This window comes from Cheilinus undulatus, linkage group 13 (assembly GCF_018320785.1).
Source record: "Cheilinus undulatus linkage group 13, ASM1832078v1, whole genome shotgun sequence".
Classification (NCBI taxonomy): domain Eukaryota; kingdom Metazoa; phylum Chordata; class Actinopteri; order Labriformes; family Labridae; genus Cheilinus; species Cheilinus undulatus.
In genome coordinates, this window is record NC_054877.1 from 17,585,650 (window position 1) to 17,602,089 (window position 16,440).

General features: G+C 37.7%; 1 protein-coding gene across 1 annotated transcript in view; it reads right to left on the reverse strand.

Annotated features, from left to right (window-relative positions):
- Positions 1 to 115: 115 nt before the first annotated feature.
- The window catches only part of egfra (epidermal growth factor receptor a (erythroblastic leukemia viral (v-erb-b) oncogene homolog, avian)), a 70,753-nt gene continuing 54,428 nt past the window's right edge, over positions 116 to 16,440 (reverse strand). The window contains exons 19-28 of the mRNA XM_041802825.1: positions 14,980 to 15,078; positions 11,478 to 11,663; positions 10,962 to 11,117; positions 7,377 to 7,452; positions 6,464 to 6,610; positions 6,222 to 6,319; positions 4,934 to 5,101; positions 3,042 to 3,089; positions 2,842 to 2,935; positions 116 to 1,382 (exon numbers count right to left, since the gene is read on the reverse strand). Of these exons, the coding sequence (XP_041658759.1) occupies positions 1,039 to 1,382; positions 2,842 to 2,935; positions 3,042 to 3,089; positions 4,934 to 5,101; positions 6,222 to 6,319; positions 6,464 to 6,610; positions 7,377 to 7,452; positions 10,962 to 11,117; positions 11,478 to 11,663; positions 14,980 to 15,078 (1,416 nt within the window). The 3' untranslated portion in view covers positions 116 to 1,038. The remainder of the gene's footprint in view (positions 1,383 to 2,841; positions 2,936 to 3,041; positions 3,090 to 4,933; positions 5,102 to 6,221; positions 6,320 to 6,463; positions 6,611 to 7,376; positions 7,453 to 10,961; positions 11,118 to 11,477; positions 11,664 to 14,979; positions 15,079 to 16,440) is intronic.

Sequence of the window (16,440 nt, forward strand, 5' to 3'; positions counted from 1 at the left end):
CATGATTAATTCATTATCATGGGAAAAGTAGCCATTTTTTGCCAGAAGAAGGAATAAATTAGTTGAAATATTGATCAAACATTTAAATTTACCCAATTTCATAGTAAAACAGGGTAAAATAAAAAGCATTGATGCATGTCCAATAAGGACTTCAGGATTTTTGTCACCATTTTTTTTTCAGACACCTAGTCGTGACCCACTGAAAACTGCTTCATGACCCACTTTTGGGTCCCAAAGCACCAGTTCAAAGCCATTGCTCTAAAATGTAGTGTTAAGTCAGATATAAGCTGACAGATCCCTACTCTTCCTCAAAGAAACAGTATCTTATGTTCAACATACAGAACTGCCTTAGAGCATAAAGGTAACATATTTAAACCTTACAATCCAACACTATTTCCCTTTAAATGGACTGTACATTCTATACATCGCAACATTTAGTTTCCTCATCTTTAAAGATGAGTGTCGTCAGGCCTCTGAGGACCCAAACAGTCAGCATTATGCTCTTTAAAGCTCCCTTTAATCATCTTGACTTCATCACAGTGAAAGCACCTAAAGGCTTCACATCAAGCAAGTAAGCACCACTGTGTGTTTATTAAGAAGGATGCTGTTGAGTGATTTTGTTCCTGTTGTTTGATGCTATAACACATGTACCTTAGGTTAGGTTTTGAGTTGAGCTGCCAGTTTCTGTTCTTTATTCTTCTGCTTATTTTCGAAGAGAGTAGCTTTTTGATTGCATGTCGGAGAAGTGAGCCTGGCAGGAAAAACTCTGAGCCACTAAGGAGTGTGTTTGCAGCCAGCTTTCATTGCTAAAGAGAGAGTTTATAGTTTGGTGCTGAGATTAAAAATCTTTGGAATGAGAGGAGGGGGATTGTGTGCATGCAAACAACACAGAAAGCTGCACAAAGTCTCACATCTCCTTAAAGGATACAATGTATTTGATAATTGGTAGTACCACTTAGCTTTGCTCTCACAGCCAAGACATCAATGCCCTTTCTAAGTGGAAAGTCAGAACGCTTCTATTTCTAATCCACTAAGTCCTCAGTCTGGTCCCAGGTACTCTGCATTCTCTGCTGCGGGGATGTGTCCGTTAGTGTGAGTTTTGAAGGTGGGAGTAAAGTCCTGTTGGTAATCTGGGTTGTCTATGCTGTTCTGCGGCTGGTATTTCTGAACGCTGTGGACCGTGCCGTTGGATGTGAGAGGGAGGACAGCAGGGGATGGGATCTCATTGAGGTACTCGGGTCCATTGTTTTCATTTCTAAAGCAGTTCAGGTACTCTGACTCTGCGTCGTCTGAAGAGATGGTGGGGAGGATGGTTCGAGGAGGACCAGGGTGCTGGTAGACGGGGTTCATCATATCTGAGACGCCGTTCTGGTTCATGTAGTCTGCAAGAATCCAACAAAAATGAAATAAGACTAATCTTAGACGTATTAGAGAGTAGTTAAAATCACTGCACTACTGACGATTTTTTTAAGTAAAATTACACTGTATTCAATTACTGTAAATCAGTGGCTTCCAGCCTTATTTCCTTAGCCCCCATAATCATACCTTAAAAAAAGGCATAGCCCCGCCATGACCCACTTGGAAAAATTACACACCAGTTTCAATTGTTTTCATTAACAAATTCCCATCATAATAGGCCTATATACACTTGTTTTTGACAAAAAAATCTATGTATAAACTATCCATTATTATGACAGTGTACTAGGGCCACTCTAGGAAAAAAATAAGAAGATCCATTCATTTTCAAGAAAAAAATTAAAATTCTTAAATTTGAAAAGTCTTTAATATATGTATTTTTGTTTTTAACTAAGTTGTAAATGTATGTAAACCATAACATAGAATTTTCCAGACTATAAAGACGGAAATCCAACCACTGTTTTCAGTTTGGCTTCTTGTAAATTTTTTACTTTACACTGTTGAAAATTCACAATTTAAAAACTTGAAATTATTGAGTTCCATTCATCCATTTGCTACACTGCTTATCCTATTCAAGTTGGCGGGGAAGGTAGCCTATCCCAGCTGCCATTTTTTGAGCTTCCAGGGCCAAAATGTAAGATTCTTAAACTTGGAAATTTCAAGTTTTTTCTTGTAAATGTTAGACTTTTTAAACTCTGCAGTTTTGAGTTTGTTTACTTGTAAATATACAGCTTAGAAATATTAAATATTTATTCCCAAAAAAAAAGGTTAACTTTTTACTCAAAGATATAAAGATTTTCTTCCTTTATTCATCTTTTAGGTTGGTCCCAATACATTATGTTACTTATCATGGTTTTAAAAGATATAGGACTTTAGACTCTGATCAACCTTGTATAAATATGAAACTCAGCAGATTGAAATTTTTTCATTTTAAGAAATGAATGTTCCATCATAACCAAATGGCACATTTGAAAAAATAAACCCAATTAAAGGATGAAAAAGCAAATAAAACAGGAAACCAAGCATTCAGAAGTCTTTGTATTCAGAAGGCTACTGGCTAATGGTCAGTTGTTGAAAAAGACAAAAGACTAATCTTCTAAAATTGAATTTAATACAGAGGTGGTGCCTGAATATTTCATGTTTTTGTGTTTAATATCCCCCAAATGCTCTATTTCTTTCACATCCCCTTGCCATAGAGACAAGTGGATTCATAAATTAAAGCTGAGGGAAAACCTTTGAAACAGGAGCTAAAGGTAAATAAATGTTATGTAGCTGCAGCAGTAGTCTTTAAGTTGCCCACTAGATGCTCCCATAACTCACTGAATCAAATAGCAGGAAAAAGACTTGCTTTACTGAGCTTCATTTGAATGGCATCAAAAACAAAAAAGGTGCCACTAAGGGGCTTTGCAGTTGAAGGAAACTTGCCTGGAGCTGGCTGGAAGGCGTCGTCTAAATTTTTGTCTGTAGGGTCAGGAATGTACCGGAGAACCATGCTGCCATCTCTGCTTGGGAACGTGTTCTGCAACAAAAGGTAGTTTGAAAGCTGTAGCATCAAAAGAATAAACATAATAGAGAATAAATAAAATACCAGTTGTAAGTGCAATGTAATGGAATTATTCTCTCACCATTAAGCCATTTCTGCCATGACACCTTCCGATGCTGCTGTTCGTACTCTGCAATAATATCAAATAAACATGTGTTAATTTTAAAGGTGAAAATACAGCAAATCAGGGCAGGGAGATGAAAATTAAGACGGTCTGAAAATGCAACTAGAGAGTCATTTTTAGTACAATTGCCCCTGTGCTCAATTTTTGGATGAGCCAATCACTTCTTTTTGTTGTATTTCACTTTGATTCTTTTTATTCTGCCTTCCTCAATACATAAACAAGTTTTCTGAAAGGAGAGTGATTCTTTAAGTCATTGATTTTCATTTTAAAGCCTCTCAGAGGACAATAAGCTCCTCTGAATAGGAAGAGAAAACATGTTTTTAATGAAACCTGTGCAACCAGTGCAAACAGATACAGATCAAAGTAAACGTCCACCGAGCAGATTCATATTCATTCAGACAAAATGACAAGCTTTGTGGTGTCTGTCACTTTCTCAAGAGGAAACTACTGTGAACAGGGTGAAAACCATGGAAACCGAGCGAATCAAAAGGAGAGAGTGACAGCTGTGGCAATGCAATTACTTTCAACAAGAAAAGGAAATTAAACACACTGAAAGAGCGACCATCTGTGAAAAATGTCCCGACCCACGGTGGGCAATACCCCAGCTGTGATATCACAAAAGCAGGCTTATGCTGAGCTTTTGCTGGACAAAGATTTTAAAGAGTTTGCCTGCTTGCCTGCAAAGGTAATCAAGGTTTAACGCTTATACGAGCTAAGCAGGCTGTCAGTGTCCGGCAGTGATCCCAGGTAAGAAGAGCCAGACCTACGCATGGCCTCTACTGAACCTGAGGAAGACAAGCTCTGCTCATTCATCAAACGGCACCTGGGAGGAAATGTAGGAGGGGGGGCGATGATGAGGGTGAGTGGGTAGGGGTCAGAAGGAGGAGAAATAGTCCCAGTGGTGACACAGAAAGAGGGCAGGCAGGTTCAGCCAGGTTCAGGTTAGGTACGGCGCTACTCCCTGTGTGATCACCTGCAGTTTAGCAGCCAGAATTGTGCTGCTTCAACTGAAGGCTAATTGATTTCTACAAGGCGAAAAATGGCTCTGCCATTATTTCCATTCTGACTCATGTTTTAATGACTAATACAGAAATCTTATTTCCCCAAACTCAGATTAAATGGCAATATTAAATCTCAAACAGTTAGTAAGGTGTGCACTGCTAATGCATTCCAGTTGATTTTTTGATCAATTAATGCGTCTTTTCATGGGAAAAATTCAACATCCACCACAGCTGGTATTCTCTTTTCTTTTCCCCCCTTGATAGAGATGTTTCATTTTTCTTTTTACTTGAATATATTTTAGCGAAAAGCATGAAAACCGGTGAGAATTTAAGAGCAGATTCCAGCTGGAATATTTCAAAGGGAATATTGTGAACAAAGTAAGCGACTGTCATTGTTTAAAACTTCTTATATATTTATATTGAATCTACTTTAATTTTTTTCTTTCACCTAAATAACTAGGCTGAGCTCCTAGATTTAGAGCTTGAACATCGGAAAGATTAACTTGAATTGATTAATTTATTATGATAACTGTTTGTGGGCAATGACAGAAAATGTTGTGATGTCTACAAGTGAAGCAGGATGCATCTTCAGTGAAATGACACCACCTTGTGGACGTTCTCCATACATGGAAGTCTTCAGTATCCTCAGTGAGGGACTCTGAGGCCAGTTTTCTTGATTGTTTGCTTTAACCAGGAATGACTTATCCCTTTTGTGAATTATAAACAGAGTTTTAATCAGTCCAGAGAGACATTTTATAAGTGTGTGTTAGTTATCACCGGGGAGGGAGGCAGATGGACTGACACACCTGAGCCAAAACCTCTGATTGTTCATTTTTCTTTGCATCTTACCGTGGAGTGAAGCAGCGGGGTGACAGAGGTGCTCAGGCTGCTGAAGAAGCCATGCTGTGGCACCAGGTACTCGTCTGCGTCCACAGCATCCTCCATGTCCTCCCCGCTGATCAGGCTGCGGAACAGTTTTGGGTCTGAGGTAGTCAGCAGGTGCATGCGGTCGTCCCCCTGGAGCAGAAATAGAAATTACACAGTCAGCGTCACGTGTCCAACGGGTTGCTGCGATTCATCATCAAGCAGAGTGCTGCAGGAAAAAATCTACAACTTGGAAATGAGCTTGCATTTCTACACTTTCAGTTCCCTCTTTTCAAAGTCAAGTGGTTTGTCAGGGAGTTTGGGTTACACAACTTAAAAAGGTCAGCGGGCAACTCAAGGTAATTAAGATGGTTTGGGTTCAAGATGTACTATTTTATTGGTTGCTAAAAATGTATCAAAGGGAAGGTTTATAACTTGACCTGAAAAAAAGACAACTGTAACAATATTAAAATTTCTTCACAAGATTATTATATCATTAAGTAACATCAGTAGGCTATCATTACACAAGATGGTCAATTATTTCTGTAATGACACTATGCATTCAACTCGGTGTCATAATTAGGGATACACAGATGCATCAGATTTACACTGGCATCGGCCAGTATTGATCCTTTCCACATATATCAACCATGGGCAAATAATGCGGTCATGAGCCAATTTCAGTAGCAGATGCTTATCTGTGGCGTCACATCAATCTAATGCTGACTTTTAGCATGTACAATGGCTGATTTAGAGAACAGATTTATTCTTAGGCAGAAGATTTGACCTGTTGGACAAACTCTGATCTGTTTTTAGGTAAGAAATGAGAGATAAACAAAACCAAATAGTTGGCATCTTGTTCAAGCATGAAAGAGCTTGGCGTATTGTAAGGTGCATAAAGTAAATGGTAAGGAAATATGCATTATTGTAATTATTTTTCAAATGTGGGGGTTAGAAAACTAAAATGTAATATTATCTCATACTTTTGGAATAGGGTAATTAACACATAAACTAACGTGAAGGAAATAATACATTTAATTTAACCATAGTTAAAATATTGCTAATTAATATAACGATTAAGCTCTACTACCCAGGGCCCAAAATCCCTAGCTATGCCCCTGGGTAGCAGAGTTTATCCATCATAATATGAAAAAGTCCCATTGGCCTTTCTTCTAGCTTACCAGGAATACTTCCATGTTCACATTATGACATCCCATGTAGAACTGTACAAGCTTAATTTAAATACTGTGTCTCGTCTTTGGTAAAGTTTTACCTGAATGACCAGATAACGAGAAGGATCCCGAGCCATCTTTGTGAACTCTCCTATTAGCTCCCTGAAACGTGGTCGACTGTCTGCATCAATCATCCAACCTGTACAGAAAAATTAGCATAAGACAAGAGGATGAGATGAAACATTTGCATTTATAAGCAGGGAAGTTTTTATGAATTAGCTGCTGCAGCTGTGTTTGTAGAGTGAAATGTTTTCAACTACGTCAGAGAAAGTGCTCCTCTTACATTTCACCATGATCATGTAGACATCTATAGTACAGATTGGTGGCTGAGGAAGTCGCTCTCCTTTCTCGAGGACACCAGCTATTTCGCTGGCTGGAATCCCATCGTATGGTTTAGTCCCAAATGTCATCAGCTCCCAGACTGTTACTCCTACAGAAAAAAACAAGGACAGTTGGCCTGATGAGCTGTCATTCACTTTGTTTTTGCTCCCAATGAGAGAGGAAAAAAATGAGAGTGACAGGATGTAACCTCGACAAATATCACACAGTATCAAAATAACTCTGTTGACAAATTGGCTGGGGCCGTAGGAGTGGGAGTTAGCAGGATGTGTATCTGTGTTGGAGGAGCTGAAGAAGGGAAAAAGAGGAGAGAAAGAAGCCCGTCATTTCTGCCAGGGTCTACTGATGCTTCTGCCATATTGAGCGGAAGGCAATGATCAAACCCTCAGGAGATTTGGAAGCTGGCCCACACAAGAAAGCTGTGCTGTGTTTGGCTTGTGTATGTGTGTTTAGGCATCTGTGCAAATGTACTCTCCTCTTCATGTGGGTGTCGGTAACAATCTCTTTTGACGTGATATTGTCCATCTGAGACTGTTGGTGTGTAGGTGTGTGCTACCAGTGTCCTAAAATCACAGATGTGAGCAAGATGTTCTCCCCTCTCATGTCGCGCTGTAAAATGTTGACAAGACCTATTAGATCCAAAAACAACATCTTATCTGAATCTTCGAAACGGCTTCCTCTCTTGATGTTAAAACACTTTACAGAGAAATGAATAAATATTTCTCCGCTGAGGCTGTCACCAATGCCCAAGAGTACAGCTGCTTTACATATCTGAAATCACACAGGCTCAGACGGCAGCAGGCCTCACTGGGTTTGAGTCAGAGCATGTCACAACACAAGACACACAGGAGACTTACCATAGCTCCACACGTCGCTCTGGTGAGTGTACGTTCTGTTCAGGATTGATTCAAGAGCCATCCATTTAATCGGCACCTGTGACAAAAAAACAAGATAAAAAAATAACTAACTACATAAAAAACATCAGTAAATTTGCACCATCCTTGTTTCCTTTGTTAAATCTGGATGGACCAATAACAGATCTGTTTATTTTCCAAAAATAATGCAGACTTTTAACGACTGTAGTGTTTTGCTCCATTTATTATTAGATTGTTTTGCTTTGTATGTTTAGGAGGTTTAAACCAAATGAACAAAGGTTTATGAGCACACTGAAACAGTGGTGTCATCTCAACACTGCCAGCCTGAAAGAAGTGATAATCCAGCGATTAAAGTGAAAGTTTGTTATTTAGTTACAGTAATAGAGCTTCTCTTGCGTTAAAAATAAAATCCTTCACAGTCTTTTCACATGTAAAATGTATAGTTTAAGTGCTGCCCCCTAGTGGTCAACCCAACTGAACTCTGCTTTGGCACATATGATGCATAAAAGCATGCAGCTTCAAGTGCTTAATACAGAAATGCCAGATGGGACTCAGAAATAGACAGCGAGAAGCGATCCAAATGGTTTAATGCTTCATATATTTCCATGTATACAAGAGGTTCTAAACTGGTGGGTTGGACCTAAAAGAGTGCTGCAGAGCTGTACTCAGTTTGTCATGAATGTGTGCCCGAAAATAATGTCGCAAAAAGTCCATCAATGTAGGGAAGCCATAAGCAGTAATATATTCATATAGCCTGTTTTGCTCAATTTTGTCATTATAACAGGTACATTTTGGTTGTTTTCTTGACATCTGGACTTTTTAATCTCATTATCTATGTTTTGATTTCTCAAGATCTCCAGAAACCACCAAAATGAACATGTCATTACGGCAAATTTGAGTAAAATAAGATGTATGCATGCATGCATGCATTTCCAGGGTATTTGCAGAAAACCGACATTAAAAATAACACTTCTTAAGATCTTTTTCCAAGACCATCTCAATATATTTTAAGACCCATTTACATTTTCAACTTCTAACCAGTTAACTTGATGGTGACACAGTTATGAGCATATTTTTTGCAGATTGCAAGGTAAAAATGTGACAACAACATGAGTGAAATTCAGATAGTATTTGTTATCGTAGTATGCAACTAAAGCTTCCTTTGAGATGCTAACAGTGCTAACATGACAGACTGTGCTAGTACTCCTAGCCAGAAGCTTCAATGGAACGGCGTTAATTTTGTTGACTAAAACTCTGACTAAAAATGTTTATCTACCACCTTTTATCCAAGACTCGAAAAAAGACTAGAGTAAGACTATCTAAAAATATATCTTTGAAAACGTAAAATCTGATGAAAAGTATGTTTAGTTTTGTCGAGATGACTAAACAGGGACTAAAATGAAATTAAGTTTTCACCGGACTTTCAAAATCTATACCAAAATCTATATCAACTGTGGGTAAATTGGTCAAAACACAACATATGTGTAGTTATTCTGCTTCTCAGCTGTAGAAAGCAGGGAAGCCAGGTTTTACAGGGTGCATAGAACCCACTAAAATGATTTGGTACCAGATATAAGAAAGGAAATACAGATTTGGACTAAAAGTAAAGACCTTTAACTGACTAAAACTATAAAAAGTAGAAATGACTAAAATGTGACTAAAACTATAATGCATTTAATCTAAAGGCTAAAACTAATACTAAAATTAAAAACAGCTGCCAATATTAGCACTGTGATGAAAAGCTGCTTTTAATTTGCAAAATCCTGTAAAAATGTTAACGAGCACCAGCCCAAGCCTCAGCTGTGATACCTTCTCCTCCAAGCACTTCTCAGAAAACTTTATCTAATCTTTATCTTGCATTATCTAACATGCAAAAGCACCCGCTCACATAGTTGATGTGCTAGCTAGAGATACCGCAGAGCTTTTAGAGTGCACTGAAAGTGCCAGTCAGAACAAGCGTGCAGATTGACATCGGAGCTGGTGGAGTTCCATCAGAGTCTCAAATGTGGCTTAAAACTTAATGTAAAAACAAAGTTGAAAGACTGGCTGACAATCTCTTTTGTCCAACATAAAATTTGAAAACATCAAAAAAATGTAAGACCTTGCGTTTAAAATTAAGACCTTTACAACTTTTAACAGCCTCAGTTTTTTGGAAATTGATGTTTTTAATACTTTTTAATACCCTGCATTTACTCTGATTTCCCCCCGGGGCTTTCATCCCTGTTTGTTTTTTGCCATATTTAAACCATTTAAGGTTCACATGCAACTTCTCATTTAATTAGTTTGAGTGAAAAACTCTGACCATGGTTAAAACAAAAACTTTGAATTGTTAATTGAGTGTCGGATGTTGCAGAAGTCTAACATAAGTTTGAATTAAATAAAGCTTTATACCATTTGTATTTTAAACAAGATTTATTGTCATCACACCAAGTGTCAAACAAAGCTTATTGGAAGGTTTCCAGAAGATACACTGAAGGTGTTTTCTGAAGGATATCTATACTTTAATGTCTCTAACAGGCAGTTTGTTCCATTTCTGGAGAGCTCTTCAGGAAAAACGATACATTTAACTCCAAAAAAAAAAAAGCTTTGGAATATCTCATCACTGATACATTTTTACGTTTAAACTCCTGTCCAGCTCTGCCCTGATAAATTTCAAAAAGCTGGATTGTCTCCACAGTTGCTCCTCTGTTGACAAATAAGAAGTATTTGAAACTTTGTATTGTAAAACATTATCAGGAAAGACTGCTATCTTGTTGGTGATCTAAAAAAAACGGAAAATATGAATAAGATAAGAGTTAAGAATAAGAGTTTGGATACTGTAAAAATGTACTACATTAATATAGTTCATTATGCATGCTTGAGAAGCTAATCTAAAGAATATAAACATCAGAAATTAATCACTTTTGATGTTATTTGGGTATTACAGAGAGAAGTATATCAGACACCCTGTAGTTCCAGGTATTCACAAGCACTACATATTTTCCTTTGAGGACAAAGTGACTTCAGATGTAAGAAGGTGTTTTTATATGAGAAGGAACTTATCTGATTTATCATTTCTCTAAGAACCTAGTTCTCTGACAAACCTATTTATACTGCCGCCCTTACATAAGATACAATCTAGAGCAAAACTACAAACACAGAAATACCATCTTTCATGACATGGAACAAATCCCTTCATCTACAGGAAGCCATCCGTCTTACAAGCCACTAGTTTTGTACCAGATTGAGGCAAAAAAAGTTATCACTGGCATCATCAGCCTGTTGGCGCTGGCCTCAAACTGAAACATGTTACTATGTATACTGAATAAATACAACAACTATTAGGTTGCCAGGGCTGGTTCTGTATTTGTTTGCTTTTTATTATATCTTGTTGTATTTATGTCTAATCAATAACTGTCAGACAAAATATATTTAAGGTAAAATTATGCATTAAAGACACACTGTATTATTATTATTTTACTTTATTTACTACTTATTTATTTACTTTATTCTTATTTTACTTATGTATTATATTATATATTGTATTGTATTGTATTGTATTGTATGCATGTGTAAATTGCTACCTACCTTCCCCCCATCTGCATGATACTCTTTCTCATCTGCACTGAGGAGTTTGGCCAGGCCAAAGTCTGTGATCTTAACATGCTGAGGAGTCTTCACCAGGACATTTCGTGCTGCCAGATCACGGTGCACCAAGTGCCGCTCCTCCAGGTAGTTCATACCCTTTATTCAAACAAAACAAGTGGATTGTTATATAAGCGCAGTGTCCTTTCAATGTGGCTTCTATGCTATTCAACAACAAAAACAGTGCTCCATCAGATACAATAAAGGCCATTAAATGCTAAGAACTGTTTTGTTTGATTGGTTATTTATAGCTTTGAGCAGTTTAAGATGTCACTGAAAGTAAACAACAACTACACTTGCACTGTAGAAAAGCTGAGCTGCTTTTTTGCCCTATATGAGAAAAAACAAACTGATATAAGATCTGTTCCAGTTGTGGTAAACAACTCCAGCCCTATACAGATTGCATCTATTGAATGCATTCTCCCATGTAACTTGACACTTTTACGAGTGTTTTCTCACCTTGGCTATCTGCACACACCAGTTGAGCAGGTACTGGGAGCCGATGTTGTCCTTGTTCTCTTTCACATAGTCCAGGAGGCAGCCATAGGGCATCAGCTGGGTGACGAGCTGCACCGTGGAGGTCAGGCAGATACCAAGCAGGCGACACACATGGGGGTGCTCGACGCTGGCCATCACATAGGCTTCCTGTCGTGTAAATAAATGCATTCAAAAACATCCTTAATTAAATACTTGATACTTTCTGGGTGCAATCAGTTGACAGAAAAATATAAAATGCTTATGTTTTACATGAGGATAAAAAAAGAAGTCTAATTCATATATGATATATAGTATACTGAAATAATATCTCAGAAGTGTCAATTTTAATTACAATAGAAAAATATATATAGATTTATACATATTCATTTTTATTTGGTAAAAACCAAAACAACTGACAGCAATAAGGTTTAACAACCTAAAAACATTTTATCTGCAGACTTTGAAAACTCTTCTTGGCAAGCCTGACACAAGGACATTACAATAATCTAATCGCAAAGAAACAAAAGTGTGACTAAGGACCTTAGCATCCAGAAACAACAGAAATGATCTAATCTTAGTGATATTTCTGAGGTGGAAAATAAGCTACTCTTGTCACCTCTTTCATATGAAAATCAAACAAAGGGTCTTATCAAAAATCTCACCAAAATTCTCAACTCTGTCATTGCAGTAATCTATACAGCCACCCAGTGATAAAAGTAAAATTATCATACAGATGATTTAATCTAGCTGGTCCAATAACCACCCCCTTTGTCTTAGCTGGGTTTGGTAGCAGGAAATTTGGTGATAACCAGCTCTTAACAGCAGCCAGACAGGCCTCAAGTTAAGTTGTATCTGATCTGATTTGAAAGACTACTGGCATATTAATCATCAGCATAGCAATGAAAAGTGATCCAAAAGGATGCAAAATCTGACCTAAAGGAGTCATATAGAGTGAGAACAACAGTGGACCCCGTATAGACCCCTGTGGCACCCCATGCCAAACAACACAGGACTCAAATAATGCAGTGTTGTATAAGACGCATTGAGATCTCTGGCAGGTAAGACATCAATAACTGGAGCACCTGGGCAGGGATGCCCAAATACTTCTCAATTCTGTCCAATAAATACAATGGCCCATTGTATCAAAAGCAGAGCAAAGATCTGGCAACAAAAAAAAAAACAACAAAAAAAAAAAAACAACATAAGCTTGAGTTTGATCAAATTTGTGAAAAACAGTGATAAGTTTGTTAGCGGCTGTTTACCTTAGCAAAGCATATTTTTATTTGGTTCATCTAACATGAAAAGCTCTTTAAAACTCCTGTAGAAACTTTTGTTTTGTGTTGTTTTTGGTGCCCCCTGTGGTGAAAGCAGTATCTCTTATAAATTTGCTGATTTGTCTTGTCCATGTGTAGGTAGTGCCTGTTGACTATAAAAAGTGTTAATGCCTGCCATGGAAAATACTTTAAGGGTGTATCTGACACCTACCCCATAGCCACAGTTTTGGACATTAAGAACAACTTTGGACAAACAGCCTAGCTGCTGATGGTTTTGTTTTTATAGACTTTAAGTAGGGGTGTAAAGGCAAACGACATCAACAATCTAAATATTCCCTGATAAAAGTGTCCTGTTTAGGAACACTTTGTTTCCCAGTAAAATACAACAGTGGACATAGACAATAAGGTGTGTCTCTGACAACCTGTTGTCCAGCAGACCAATCAAAGCATTTGAAAAAGCACCACTCAAACAAGAACGTCACTTTAACGAGGAGGAACAACAAAAAGTCTTACCAGCCGGTTGTAAATTTTCTATGATTTAAGATCGCTTTTATTATAACACTGGTGCTCTGGCTCTGTGAATCAAATTAATTCTAACCTTCAACCTTCAGCCTCGAAGGAGGGGGAGAGAGGACTCCATCATGTCTGCAACTGCGTCATAGGTAAAGTTATCCTCAGATTTCACACTGCTCTAACCCCTTTATCTGCCAAGATGGGCTAAGAAAAGTTCTCCCAAACTTTGTAGTAGGTCCCATTGGTTAAAAAAGTAATCCAGTGCTAAAGTCCGTGTTGAAATCGGCAGGATAGACGCTAATCAGCATACTTAACAAGCTAATGCACGGTTGTATGATGATGAGTTAAAGTTGGCTAGGATATTTTAGTGTTTAAAGAATGGGCATAAATATGTCGGTTTCTCAATCAAATAACTTAGTAATTCAAATATGTATTTGTTAATTAATATTTTTAATCATTGAGGAACTTTTGGAAGGAGGTTGCAGCATTATTAATAATTTAAATGTAATTTATTCAGCCTATTTATTTTAATACAATTTAATTTGAAAAACAAAATAATAAATAAATAAATTAAATTGTATTTATTTGCTTCAATTACCGTACTGAAAATGTACCGAACCGTGACTTCAAAACTGAGGTACATACTGAACCAAAATTTTTCTGTACCGTTACACCCCTACTATTAAAGGCCTTTTCATAACTAATCTAAAAATCCGATCAGAAGCTTTAAAAAAAATCAACGTTAACAATCCACTCTCCTGAAACAGCAGGCTTCCTCCTTTGTTTCAACTATTTTGAGCAGTTAAGGATGACACTGGCAGAAAACGAATAGACTTGCACTGCAGAAAAGGTCAGCTGCTTTCATTGTCCTGTATGAGAAAAACAAACATAAGATCTGTTCTAGGTGTGGTGAACACCTCCAGCCCTATACAGACTGAATGAAAATGCCTCTTAAGAGCACTTTAAATTGGCTTTTATTTTGTAGGTTTCCTGTCACAAGCACTTTAATATAATCCCAAATAATTTCTGTATGCCTATTATGGCATTAAAATTGTTCAGCAAATGACCATTTTACTCTCAGGAGCTCTGTGATTCAGTCTGATGACAAAGAGGCTTCAAAGCACATTTAAAAGCCGGCCTCTGCACTTCTATGTCATAAAGTTCAGCCTGCGTCTCTTTCTACCACACTTTCCAAGTGCAGTGACTGTGCTCCACGACCGCAGAAATCACAGCATACAGGATGCACATTCAGCTGTTTGCATTTTAAAAAAGGCTGCTTTTTTAGAGCAGCTACTGGACTGCATTCCTTTCCACAGCACCTCAGCCTTGGATTACACATCAGCGCCCACACACTCAAGTAAATTAATCCCATTTCCTACAGACTGGTAAGAGGGTCAGCGATTAAAAACATGACACACTCTTTATTACAAAGAAAATAAGTAGTCATGTGCTATAAATTAGGTAGCACATCACAGTTAAATTAACGTCTGGGAAGCCATAATTGTCACACTGAGCACCACTCGAGGTACGTCAAAATTATAATAACTAAATAATCTCTGTCACTAACTAATATTTCCTCCGTCACTTCCCACCAGCAGCACACAGTGAGCTGAATCACTTACGGGAATAAAATGTCTTGTAAACATTTCTTTTTAAAGCTCTGACTCAGTATTGTAGTAATAAATCAGGGAACCTACGTCGAGAATCTCTTTGTTTGCCTTCGGTGATGTGGCCTCTCTCAGAACCTTGATAGCGACAGGGATCTTCACGTCCTCTCCCTCTGGAACCCACAGGCCCTGTAGTGACACAAGTGTGTTATTTTACATGCTGTAATTACATCTGACATCATGTGACCATATGTGTTTACATACAAATGTTGGTGTATACAGCGCAAATACAGTCGCTGACATGGTCTGCATGTACTGCAAAAATGAAACTACACCCACAAAACTGTCAGTGTCTATACTTGTGAGGACTGTGGATTTCCCCTAGAATGATGGAAAATAAAAGAACATTTGACAAAGAGATATTTTTAAGAACATTTTTGTGGTATGTGACCTGAAATTTAATACTACTTTCACAGTTCTTCTCCACATCTTGGAGGCTGTCCTATGCTTTCGTTCTACTTCAACTTTGTGACTGGGTATTTCTAAAAACCTAATATACAACCAGTCATTAAATATTATATACTATAATATATCAATGTTATAAAATACCTCTTTTACGAAAACGAAACCCAACACCTTAGATTACATAACGCCCAATGTCTTATATCTGTGTACCTTGAAAAAGCTTTATCTTTTACAGAAAATGAGCAGCTGTATTATATTCTAATTCAATTTCAGAGACTGAACATCAAGAGAGCTGTTAAGTTTTTTTTTTTTTTTCTAAAAAGAGATCATTTTTGTATATTTTAGCATGTTCTCCCCCAAAATTCTTGATGTTCAACATTTTTAGTACAACAGTCACTGCAGCCCTCCACCAATCTGGGGCTGATGGCAGAGTGGCTAGATGGAAGCCTCTTCCTGGTGCAAAACATGTGAAAGCCCACTTGGATGAACTCCAAATAAAAGCCTGGTGGGCAAGCACCAGGCCGCAATTCAACAAAATTGAAAAAAGGGAACGGGGTCTGAATACTTTCCAAATGTACTGTAGATCATAGGTCAAGCTCGTTGCACTTTATGTTCATCGCTTGCTTGTGAACACAATATCTCATGAATGCTTTGAAGGTTTCTCTTCAAACTTAGTACAGATATCCACTCTGACTCAAGAATTAATTGATTAGATTAGGAGGTTGTAGGTCAAAGGACAAGGTTATTTGACTTCTCATTCATCCCGTGGTAGGTCATTAAGGGTTAAAGCACTGTTGATGAATGCTGCAAAAAGAGTATAGACAAAAAAATTAAACACACAGGCGGGAAGCAAGGTGAAATGCCCATCCCTACCACCCTAGTACAGTGTTTTTCTGTTGGAAATGCTGATTGTACACCTCACAGAAGCATTTAACCACCAGGTAGTAGTTCTACCAGTTTTTAGGTCCAAACAACCATGAGATATAAAAGGAATTGCTTCAGTAGACCACCAGCCGCTGCGCTGATAACATCAGCTGAGTAAGCAGTGGCTTCCCATATTCATGTACTCAACTGTTCAAATCTGAA